General features: G+C 45.1%; 1 protein-coding gene across 5 annotated transcripts in view; it reads left to right on the forward strand.

The window, feature by feature from the left end:
* The window catches only part of LOC507550 (uncharacterized), a 43,513-nt gene that overhangs the window by 15,949 nt on the left and 14,778 nt on the right, over positions 1–12,786 (forward strand). For 2 of the 5 annotated variants that reach the window (NM_001098903.2, XM_015472544.3), the window contains 6 exon segments: positions 1,645–1,742; positions 2,835–2,965; positions 6,454–6,574; positions 8,153–8,198; positions 10,586–10,714; positions 11,881–11,951. In NM_001098903.2, coding sequence (NP_001092373.1) covers positions 1,645–1,742; positions 2,835–2,965; positions 6,454–6,574; positions 8,153–8,198; positions 10,586–10,714; positions 11,881–11,951 — 596 coding nt within the window. 5 annotated transcript variants of the gene reach the window in all.

Genomic DNA, 12,786 nt, shown 5'->3' on the forward strand with positions numbered 1-12,786 from the left:
GCACCAAAAACACAGGCAGAAGAAGGCTTTGAAGGTCCCAAGAGTCAGGAACACTGACTTGTAGGGAAGTCCAAATAGGTTTTTCTGAGGAAGCAATGCTGGAGCTAAGGTCTGTTGGAAGATGTAGTAAAGAACATTTCAAGCAAAGAGAGGAGCTTGTGCAAAGGCTCCATGGGGGCAGGGAACATGGAGACTGTGAGGAGCTGAGAAGGCAAGTGGGGCTGGAGTGGAGAATGAGGTAGAAGTGTCTGGGGAGGTGGCTCAGGGCCAGACCCTGTGTAAAGGAGATTTGTCTTTGTTCTAAATACAATGGGTAGTAATTGGAGGATTTCTGGCATGAGTATGGTGGGATCAGATCAGTGTTGAAACGATCACTCTGGCTGCAAGTGGGGATCAGGTTGGAGGCAGGCAAGAGAGGAGGGAAGACCAATGAGGAGATGGTTGCAGAGGTCCAGGTGAGGTAATTTTACATCATCATAGATGATGGTGGTCAACTTGAGATGTTCAGAAGGTAAAATCAGTAGGACCTACTAACAGGTTGGTTACAGAGGTAAGGGAGAGAATGACTCTTCAGTTTCTGATTTGCACAGTTGGAAGGATGGTGGTATTTGCCATTCCCTTGTTAAGGAAAATTAGAAGAGATCCAAGTTTGGTGCGGGTAAAGGAACAAGACAGGGAGGAAACTCATGAGTTCCATTTAAGACATACTGAATTTAAAAAGCATTCAACACATCAAAAAGAAATACTAACTGTGTAGTTGGACATACAATTCTGGACCAAGTCTGGGATGGAAATTTAAGTTTGTGAGTCTTCTATGTGTTTGTGGCCATGGAAAGCATGGACATGGGTAGGATCACTGAGGAAGAGAGAGTCGAGGAGTAAGAGGAGCGGTCCTTGGAGTGAACCATGGGGACCTCCACATCTAGCAGCTGGGTAAAGAATGATCCAGCAAAGGAGACTGAGAAGTACTGGAAGAAAACCAGAAGTGTGGCTGACAGAAGCATAGAGAAGAGAGTATTTCAAAGAGGAGGAAAAGGTCAACAGTGAATGCTGCTGAAAGGTCAAGCAGACCTGGCTTAATGTTTACATTTGGGTTGAGCAACAAGGTGGTAATTAGCGACTTTGACCAGCACTGCTTCCATGGAGTGATGGTGGTAGAAGCCAGGTTAGGGGGTCGAAGAGCAAGTGAGAGGTCAGGAAATGGAGATGCCAAGTGTTGATAATTCTTGGGATACTTCTAGTAAAAGGAAAACAGGAAAGGGGCATCAAGTATCGGAGGGATGACTGAATCCACAGGAATAAAAAGCAAAGAAGGATTTGCCACCTAACAATTATCTGTTTGTTTGTGTGTTTGTTTGTTTTAACAGAAGAGGACACTGAGATTCAGAGAAGTTAAGTCTCCCTTCAAGCCAGTGAGTGGGAAAGAAAGATTTGAACCCATGTTCATTTAGGCCAACACAAAAGGAAGCTCAGTACAAAACATTCTGGAAACTTAAGGGTGCACATAGCCAGCTCCCTGAGTCTGGAGTTTGAGTCCTAGACATTCTGAGTGCTCTGGTCACCCACACACTCTCCTTCAGTAAGGGCACAGAAGGTCTGAGGATGAACATTCCCTGATGGCAAACTCATCTTCTCTTCCTATAGTTTTTCATCATTTTGGTCTTGTCCTTTCTGCAAAGAAGAGAGCAACAGAGAGAGAGAGATGACACTTACCTTCTGCGGAACCGCTTCGGAATGATCGTGTGAGTTGAGCCAAGGTTCATAACCACAGCTTGGGGTACTCTGTGTTTGGGACCAACACCATTTGTAAGGCCAGGCTAACTCCTAGTTACCTCCCCACCAAGAATAGCCCTGCCCCTCCCTTCCCCAACCCACCCAATGCCCAGAGAATTCAGAATGCAGTTCCAAGCCATTGTGCCCTCAGCACCCAGGGCTGCCCAGCTATGCTTAAGACATCTCAAGGAGGCTCAGCTCACTGTGGGAAGGGCCCTCCCACGCTCAGCACCACGGCTACTCCAGAAAGCAGAGGGGAGAGAGTTCCCCATCACTGGGGGCAGCAAGCATGAGTCATGTCCCAGGAGAGCTGGGTGGTCCAGGCAGATTTCAGGGCCTTTCTGGCTCTGCCATTCTGAATCTCTGCTCCCCTTACCACATTTTTCCTTGAGTTCTAATTTTCACATCTCTGCCTCATCACTCTGTAATTAATAATAATGTTGATGATACAGTTAGCATTTATTGCACACTGACTGTGACCCAGGCACTGACCCATCCGCTTTAACTACATTACTCTGATGAACCCCAACAAGGTAGAGATTGTTATCCTCATGTGATGGATGAATAAGCTCAGGCTCAGAGAAGTGAGTCACTTGCCCATTTTGCTTGTTGTCATGGTTGCTGGTGTCCTTGCTTTTGCTCCCCAGACTTGGAACTTCTCCAGGGCAAGATTTTGTCTCCCTCGCTTCAGTACCCTGAATCCACATTTAGCCCAAAGATCGGCACAGAGGGCCTCAGGATATGTTGTTGTTTCGTCTCTAAGTCATGTCCAACTCTTTTACAACCCCATGGACTGTAGCCCACCAAGGCTCTTCTGTCCATGGGATTTCCCAGGCCAAAATACTGGAGTCGGTTGCCATTTCCTTCTCCGGGGGATCTTCCAGACCCAGGATTGAACCCACATCTCCTGCATTGCAGGCGGATTCTTTACTGCTGAGCCACCAAGGAAATGAATAGTTCACTAATCAATAATTCCTCCCCAGCACAGGGTAGTTAACTTTGGAGGTGAACTGTGGGAGTGAGTCACTTCTGGCTTCATGACTTGTTTCTCTTATTCACAGACCTCTGGACTTCGTGGGCACTTTCAGTAACCGATGGTCCTACGGAGTCGCCTTTGGGGCCACAGCCAATAAGGTCATGTTCTTGTTCTCGGAAGGTTACCAGCCCCTGCGGGTCCCGCAGTGGGCCCAAGGTACACGTGCTGCCTCACACCTGCTGGGAATTTCACCACGGAAATTCTTGCTCAGAGGCGGCATGGCAGGGGTTCTCTGGGGTCAGGGGACACACTTTGTGGACTGTCAGCATTCTTTTCAGCTTATTACTTACCCAAGGTCAATGTTGAGCCCACAGAGTTTCAAAGCTCATTTGTCGGCGTTTTCTCCTAGTTAGATTCAGGGGTTCTTTCGACATAGTAGAATGAAGGCTCAGAAGGTAGCTTCTCTGTCACCTGCACTAAACATCTCTCCTGAGTGATAGCTATGACTGCCTTCTTGCTATCAGTAAGCATTCAGATGCTTCCTCAAATAACTGTGCTTACTTCTCTGGCCATTGATCTGAGGCCTCTTTGTTCTCCATGCCCTGGGCTCTCCTACAGTTCAATCATCCCTAATCTAATGACTCCCAAACCTCTCCTGTCCAGTTCAGTTCTCTCTCCTGAGTTCCAGTCCTCTATGAGCAAACGCCTACAATATCTCTCTAGTTTTTAAGAGTTTTTGATGAAAATTAAAACCAAATGATATATCTCTTAGAAGTATATAAGTTAAGATTTGGCAAATGTTTCTTGTTGTTTAGTCACTCAGTCATGTCTTTTGCAATCCCATGGACTTCAGCCCACCAGGCTCCTTTGTCCATGGGATTTCTCAGGCAAGAATACTGGAGGGGGTTGCCATTTCCTTCTCCAGAGGATCTTCCCAATCCAGAGACTGAACCTGCGTCTCCTGTGTTGGCAGGCGGATTCTTTACCACTCAGCCACCTGGAAAGCCCATGGCAAATGTTTACATCTATGAAATCATTACCACAATCATCATGATGAACCCCGGAGTTAACTTTTTCCCCTTTGTACTCTCTTCTTCCCACCTGTATCTGGTCATCACCCCTAGCCTCAGGCAATTATATAAATGGAATCACAGGTAATGCACTTCCCGCCCCCCTCCCCCGACCTTGGGGGAATTATTTGTCTTCTTTCACTCACCAGCATCATTATTTTGAGATCCATACATGTTTAGCATGTATCAGAAATAATTCCTTTTTCATTTCTGAGTAGTGTTCCACTATATGGAGAGACCACAGTTTACCCATTCACCAGTTGACAGACATTTGATTTATTTTCAGTTTTTGGCTATTACAAATAGAGCTGCTAAAAGGATTACAAGTCCTTGTATGTTTCCATTTTTCTTGGGTAAATACCTATGAGTGGATGTCTGGATTATTAAGACCATGAAGTAGATTATATTTTAAAAGAAACTGTCAGACTATTTTTCAAAGTGATTTTTTTCCAGTTTTGATTACCTTCCTCAGTGTATGAGAGTTTCAGTTTCTCTTGTTCTTGACAACACATGGTCAGTCTTTTTAATTTCAGCCATTCTAAGGAGCATGACGGAGAAGGCAATGGCACCCCACTCCAGTACTCTTGCCTGGAAAATCCCATGGATGGAGGAGCCTGGTAGGCTGCAGTCCATGGGGTCGCTAAGAGTCGGACACGACTGAGCGACTTCACTTTCACTTTTCACTTTCTTGCATTGGAGAAGGAAATGGCAACCCACTCCAGTGTTCTTGCCTGGAGAATCCCAGGGACGGGGGAGCCTGGTGGGCTGCCATCTATGGGGTCGCACAGAGTCGGACATGACTGAAGCGACTTAGCAGCAGCAGCAGCAAGAAGCATGTAGTGGTATCTTATTGTGGTTTTAATTTGCGCTTTTTTAATGACTAATGATGTTGAGCATGTTTTCATGCTTATTTGCTATCCCTCTACCTTCTTTGATGAATTGTCTTTTCAATCATTTGCCTACTTTAAAAAATTGGGTTGTTTTTTGTTTTCTTATTGTTGAGTTTTGAGAGTTTTCTTTTTAATATAATCTATATATAAGTATTTTATCAGATGTATGAATCACAAGTATTTTCACCCAATCTGTGACTTGTGTTTTCATTCTATCGACAGTGTCTTTTGAAGAGCTGCCATTTACAATTTTGAGGAAGTCTAATATTTTCATTTTTATTTTTATGGTATCATATAAGAAATCTTTGCCTAATCTAAGATCACTTAGATTTTCTTATTTGTTCTTTCTAGAGGTTTTAGTCTTATGGTGTTTGCATTTAGGTCTATGATGCATATTAATTTTTTGCTTATAGTGTAAGGTGTGGAATGAATTCTCTCTCTTTTTTTTTTTTGCCTTTGACTATCCATTTATTTGCAACACTACTTGTTGCAAAAACCTATTCTTTGCCTACTAAACTGCCTTTGCACCTTTATTGAAAACTGATTGACTACACATGTGTATGGGTCTATTTCTGGGCTCTCCATTTAGTTCCATTGACCTGCAAGGTGTGAAGTTTCCAATTTTTCCACATCCTATCCAACACTTGCTATTTTCATTTTAAAAAGATATAGGCATTTGAGTAGGTATAAAGTACTATCTGACTGTTGTCTTGACCTGTGTTTCCTTGAAAACGAATATGTTGAGCATCTGGCTGGGCCAGAACACTGTTTCTTGCTTCATGGCTCAAGGGTTCCCTCTTCTGTTTTCACAAAGTGATTTTACATATGTATCCTCATTATAACCGCACATTCTCTAAGTTGACTTCTTCCCTCCACTTTTGTCTGGACTCACTAGTTCCCAGCTCCTAATGTTCTTATCCTTTTCATTTTGAATTCCTACTGCCAACAGTTTCTCTGTCACCCTGGGCTTGTCCTGTCCTTCTTATATTTCATGGCCTTGCTAAATGTCATCACCTCCAGGATGCCTTCTCTCATACTCAGACCCTAGGTGAGGTCCATGACTTTCTCTTCTTGCCCTCATAGCACTCTGAATATGCCTCTACTTTCATACATATCACATCATTTACTTTCCTCTTTGTCTTCTCTATTGTATTGTAAGTATCTCAAAGCAAGAACTTTGTTCATTCCTCCTGTGTCCTTGATGCCTGTTCTGTGCCCCAGCCCAAAGCAGGCACTTAGAAAGGACACCCTGCCCAATTACATTTTACTGGATTTGTTAGACTATCTCAGAACTAGGCAGTGACAGCATTAATATTATCATTGCCTTAAGGGTACAGTGTATAAATATAATACTTTACAAGAGGTTTTAAAACACAGGACATCCCTGCTCTCTGTGTTGCTATGGTATACATTATGGTGCTTTACTTGTAGTGACTGTTTTTCATTTATGTTGTCTGTTTCTGCCCATCATGCTGTGAGCTAATCAAGGACAGGGACCAAGTCTTCTTCATCTCAATAGTTAGCCCAGTGCCTGGCATGGAAGAGGTACCAGGAAGGCTCTGTAATATGAATACATGACAGACATCCCTGCATTCCTCCCTGGACTAATATAGGACTTATTCACTCATCTCCCTGAGTCCTGAGACCTGTGACTGCAAGGCACATGAAGCCCCATAGCTGCCCTGAGTCTCCCCTGAGCTTGTGAGAAGAGGAACTCACATAGTCTCTGGCCCTTCTCTCCCAGCCTTTGTGCTTCTGATCGGAGGCATCGAAGTTGGCCTGTCCCACTTCCCCTTTTTCGCCTGCCTCTCATCGGAGTTTGGGCTGGTCAGCTCTGTCCTGGGCTTCAGCTACTCTCTTGTCTGGTAAGATGGACTCTGCCTGCCTCCCCTCCAACAGTTTGTTTGGCCATGGCTAAACTCTGGGCAAAGTGCTGGAGGTGACCTGAGAACTCTCTTGGAGGGCACCTTGCCCAGAACTGAGGCTCAGGGTGGGTGGGTGGAATGACTGGTCCCAGGCCCACCGTGGCGCCTCCTTGGGACTGCACTTGAGGCTTCAGAAGGTCAATCTGCATTCTGTCAGCTCCACAAGAGCCCGTCCCTGATTAGAATATTCCCAGAAGTCAGGGTTGTAGAAAAACTCACTTCTGTCAACTGCCGTCAGGTAGGCCCACAGGTAGAAGCAGGAGTCCCATTTGGATGTGACTTCTCCTTGCTGTTGTCACTTCCCTGGGAGCCCAGGAGAAAGTGCAGGGGCCTTAACAGGGTATTTGGGGCCATCGCAATCTGGCCTATCCCCGTCTCTCCATGCCTGACGGTCTCTAGCACACACCTCCAGTCATGCAAGGCTCCTGAATTCATTCCTTCATCCATCCACTTCTTCATTCAGCAAATATACCACTGTGATCCAGGGAATACATTGGAAGACAAAACAGACCGTCATGGATCGTGCGTTCTGGCCTCTTTGTCTGCATGTTGCTCTTTCCTGTGTGGAGCGTCTTCCCCCTTGGCCCCGTGATGGGCACATGCTCATCCTTTATTCATCATCACCCTTAGATGTGGGAGCTTTCTCATCCTCCTCTTGAGCTCTCTGCCCTCAGCTCTGATGCCGAACCAGCACAGAGCTGGCCTGGAGAATATTTCTGGCTGAGTAATCCCATGAACACTTCTACTCTCCAGCCCTCAAGCTCATTTCATTGCCCGCAACCCCCTTACTGGGCTTGTTTCCCCCACAGCATTTTCTGTGGAGCAGGGTCCCAGACCTAGTATGTAAACAAATGGAGGGAACTCTCAAGCAAATGATACCCTGATAGCTACAATTCCAGAGTTTGTTAAATGGCTTGCTAATTAGTGGCTTGATTTTAAAAAATTAGAAGACAGGGTATTAAGGGTTAGACATGGAGTAATATCATCTTAACAGCCTCTGGCAGACTCTGAGCTGGTGAGGAAAAGGTGGCCAGAAGCATTTAGCAGCTTGTGTACCATAGGAGTATGGGCACCAAGATTGAACATGACCAGTTGGGGGAAACCCTTGAGGCTTATTCCTCAGAGGAGTGTTTACAGACAAGGCCAGGCAGCAAAAGCCTCAGCCCCAGGGTTGGGAGACTTGGTCTTGGCTCTGAGTACGACTCTAGATGAATCCTTTTCCCTCTCTGGGCTTCAGTCTCCCTGAGTGATGAAGGGAGAGAGGACGAGAACCCTCTGAGTCTCCGTGCTCTGCTATTGTGGATTCCAGGACTGTGTGAGGACATGTTAAATGAATGTTGCGGGCATGTACCTAGGCACGAGCTAGGTGCCTGATCTGGGTGAGATGCACACAGAATCCTGGGAACCAGTCCTCCCAGAAGGATGGGGAGAGGACTCCAGGCAGGTGGAATCTGAGCTGTTTTCACAGAGGCTGTGCGGGAAGGACCCCAGGACTCCAACCCTGTTTCTGTCCTGCAGGTTTGTGGTCACCACCCTTTACATCATACAGTGTCCACATGGGCAGGTGAGTCCCCACTGAACTGTACTTAAGTAGCTCAGTCCTATCACTATGGCCAACTCTCTATGTGACCTGGGACAAGGCTTTGCCACTCTGGGCCCCAGCTTCCTCATGTGGACACAAAGGGAGTTGGAGCCATTCATGATGCCTCCATTTGCAGAGCATCCTGTGTTGATCAGGTGTCATTCACGGGAGATGTCCTCACAGGTGATGCCCATAGAGGCCCCTCAAGGGAGGGAAGCTCTCAGCAAACCCATTTTATAGGTGAGGAGACTGAGGCACAAGTATATTATGTAACTCTTGAGAAGCAATAGATTTGGGAGTTAAGACCAAGTCTGGCTGACTTCAAAGCTCCTTTTTCTCTGTTCCTGTTTGTAGCCTCAGTTTCTCTGGTCTATAAAATGGGACAAGTGGACTCAATTACCCTTTGTTGCTTTGCCGTGCATTGTCTACCGCAGAATTATAGGAAGCTGGTTTATCTGTTCAGCCCTATACCCAGGAAAGTAAGCAAGATGAAAGAGAGGTATCATGTTGCATCCAGAAGGCTTACTAGGTGGGTGAGAGGAGTTCAAGGAGGCCACCTGGGCCAGGAGCCCATGGGAGCCTTGCCAAAGCCTTTCCTGGGCTTCAGTAACTATAGAGGATTAAGGGGTGTGATAAAGAGAGTCTGCGGGGAAACAGATTAGACAATGAGGTATGTAGGTCAGACCTTCCCTCTGCATCTCTGCACCAGGATTGAGGGCATTATGGTGGATCTCTGTCCCAAAAGAAGCCCTTCTTCCCATTGCTCACAGTGCCTGAGGTTCCAGAGCACAGGTATTTTCTTTGGAGTCTTGGAGAACTTTCAGTCTTCTGAAAATTCTCTTGTAATTCAAAATATTCATGGTTAATTGGAGGAGACAGCAGGGTCTTACTTCTGTGCTCAGAATCTCTAACAGCAAGAACTGCTATGCGTCAGGCATTGTTCTAGGCTCAGTCCCAATCACTAACTGGAGAATTCTCAGGATACTAGGCAGCCAGTGTGTTACTGCCATTCATACCCGGTTCGTTGATAGGCAAGTAAGGCTCAGGGGCTGACATGACTTAATAATTAACAATCATGGGACTGAAATCCAGACTAAGGAAGTAATGAAGACCTGTTCTCATGTTTTCAAATGTACTAATGGAAACATTGTTTATAAAAATGAGACGTTGGAAAGGGTCTAAAATGTCAAATTCTAAGGGGAAATTTAGATAAAATTTGTGTGCCATGTGCTAAGTCACTTCAGTCGTGTCTGACTCTGTGATCCCATGGACTGTAGCTCACCAGGCTCCTCTGTCCATGGAATTCTCTGGGCCAGAATACTAGAGTGGGTAGCCACTGGGGATCTTCCCAACCCAGGGATTGAACCTGGGTCTCCTGCATTGCAGGCAGATTCTTTACCATCTGAGCCACCAGGAAAGCCCAGATATAGCTATATGGATATAGATAATAAAAAAGACACTGAAATATTAATACTACAATGACTATGTCTCAGATATAAGCATACGTTGGAAGATGAAGACATCAGCCCCTGCATCTCACAATGTGTCTAACCCCACCCTAACATCCCTGCATCAAAATTCTGATTTCCCAAGGGTGGAAAGAATACTCTGGAAACATAAAAAAAGGAAACTAACCTGTAAATTATGAAAGATAAGTAACAATATTATTTATCTTAAAAGAGTGAAAAAAATGTTTTTATCAAAATGAAGCTAATAACTTAAAAACTATGAGCACCATTCTGAGAGACCTCTTACTTTTGGGAGCTTGTGATGCTCCCAGCATGATGACACTCACAGGCCCTTCCTCCCCTCTTTCCTTCCTTTCCTTCTTCTCCCACTCCCTCTTCTGCTCCACACCCCCTCCCTCTTCCTCCCCTTTATCTTTCTGTCTTTGTCTCTTTTCCCCCCTCTCTCATCCTTCCTCTCTCTCGTGTGTGTTTTTCAAAAGGAACATTTAATACAGAATCAGGGGAATTCCCTGGCAGTCCCGTGGTTAGGGCTCTGTGCTTGCACTGTAGGGGGCACAGGTTTAATCCCTTTGGGGAATTAAGATCCTGCAAGCCATGCTGTGCCACCAAAAAGATATGCAATCGGGAAAAAACCCATGAAAACCCTTTGTAGAAAATTAAATGGGGGCCTAAGACTCAAGTTCAGGGCTGCTGGACTCCAAATCTACTGCTTGTTCTGACGAAGTGGGGTTGCGGGGTCGGGGGTAGGGTGGGGAAGGGATTGGCAGCTGACCTCCAAGCTCTGAGAGAGTGGGCCCTGATGGGAGCAGGCTGGGACAGGCAGACTCCTGTGCACAACCTCCCCAGTGGCCTATCCCAGCCCTCCCTAGAGCCCATGCCCCCGGTCTGCTTCTGTTGCAGTTCGTGGGGAATTACGAGACTGTCATGTTCTACTGGCCCTCACTGCTCTGCCTGGCCTTCCTGCTGGGCCGCTTCCTGCACATATTTGTCAAATCTCTGAGGGTCCACCTGGGCTGGGAGCTCCAGATGGTGAGTACTAAGTAAAAATACCACGTGTGCCCTGACGGCTGTTTTCCTAACAGCCCTGTGAGGTAGGTGCTGTTATTACTTTTCCCTGTCTGTATTAGGAAACTTGGACCTGGAGACATCAGTTGCATTGCCCAAGGTCCATAGCTAGTTGGTAGCAGAGACAGAACTGGAACCCAGAGAGTTTGGTCATTGAGGCTGTCTTACCCCTTGTGCTTCTTCTTCTAGTTCCTTGAGGTAAAAAGTTAGGTTGCTTGTATGAGATCTTTCTTCTTTTCTTCATATTGGTATTTACTGCTATATACTTCCTCTTAGAACTGCTTTTGCTGCATCCCATAAGTTTTTATATGTTGCATTTCTATTTTCACTTGCTTCAAGGTAATTTTTTATTTCCCTTTTGACTTTTTTATTTGACCCATTGGTTGCTCAAGAATGTACTGTTTGTGAATTTTCCTCCTATTATTACTGTCTAACTTTTTGTGGTCAGAAATTATGCCTGGTATGATTACAATCTTCTTAAATTTAAGTCTTGTTTGTGGCCAGACATGTGCTCTATCCTAGAAAATGTTTGTGAAAAGAATATGTATTCTGTTGGTGTTATATGGAATGTTCTGTAAGTGTCTGCGTGATCCATTTGGTCTATAGTGTTGTTCAAGTCAGTTGTTACCTTATTGATTTTCTAACTGGATTATCTATCTATTATAGATCTATCTATCTATCTATCTAATCTATCTATTGTTGAAAGTGTGGTATAGAAGTCCCTTACTATTATTGTGTTGCTGAAATAAGCAAGAGAAATTTCTTTTCATAAAAAATAAAAACGCTGGGATGTGGAGCGTTTCATTCCTGAAATAGTATTTTGAACTCTGATGAGAAATCACCAAATCTCAGAAGGAAATCAACTTCGCAAAACAAAAGCTGCTATAAACAGGAAACAGAAGAGTCAGGGAAGGTCAGGCCTCTAGCATTTCTTGAAAGCAAGTACTAGGTAAACAGGAAATGGGACGCTATTGTCTCTTCAATAAATGACAGGTGTCTGGGAATGGTTCAGTTGAAAATAGCCAAGTTTTACCCAAAATCCTGGCCTTCGTGGCAATAGTCCTTCAGAGAGACCAAAACTCTAATAAGACTTTCTGAGCCAAAGCATCAACCTCTTTCTCTTCTCACAGGAAGAAAAACCTTTCCTGGAAGTTCACCAGGCAGAGCATGTCAAGCGGCTCCTGAGGAAGTGTCCCCTTCAGTAAGCACAGTTCTCTTTGCCCCTCTGTGTTTGCACATATATTGATGAGTTCTGACGTGTCAGAGACCTGGTGATGACTGGAAGGGCACTATTTTAGGGCCCGCTTGTTTGTTAATAGAAACTCAATTCAAACGGGTGTAAAGAGAAAAAGAAAAGTTATGGCCTTACATAATTAAAAACTCTAGAAGTCGTCAGTTTCAGACACAGATGGATCCAGGGGCTTGATTGATGTCATCAGAACTAGGTCTCTGCCTCATCTCTCTGCTTTTGTTGTTCAGTCACTGAGTCGTGTCTGACTCTTTGTGACCCCATGGACTGCAGCACGCCAGGCTTCCCTGTCCTTTACTATCTTCAGGAGCTTACTCAAACTCATGTCTGTTGAGCTGTTGATGCCATCCAACCATCTCATCCTCTGTCATCCCCTTCTCCTCCTGCCCTCAATTTTTCCCAGCATCAGGGTCTTTTCCAGTGAGTTGGCTCTTCACATCAGGTGGCCAAAATGTTGGAGCTTCAACTTCAGCATCAGTCCTTCCAGTGAATGTTCAGGACTGATTTCCTTTAGGATTGACTGGTTTGATCTCCTTGCAGTCCAAGGGACTCTCAAGAGTATTCTCCAGCACCACAGTTCAAAAGTATGAATTCTTCATCGCTCAGCCTTCTTTATGGTCCAACTCTCACATCCACACACGACTACTAGAAAAACCATAGCTTGGCTATACGGTCCTTTGTTGGCAAAATTATATCTTTGCTTTTTAATACACTGTTTTGGTTTGTCAAAGCTTTTATTTCAAGGAGGAAGTGTCTTTTAATTTCATGGCTGCAGTCACCATCTGCA

Source organism: Bos taurus, chromosome 8 (assembly GCF_002263795.3).
Source record: "Bos taurus isolate L1 Dominette 01449 registration number 42190680 breed Hereford chromosome 8, ARS-UCD2.0, whole genome shotgun sequence".
Taxonomy (NCBI): Eukaryota; Metazoa; Chordata; class Mammalia; order Artiodactyla; family Bovidae; genus Bos; species Bos taurus.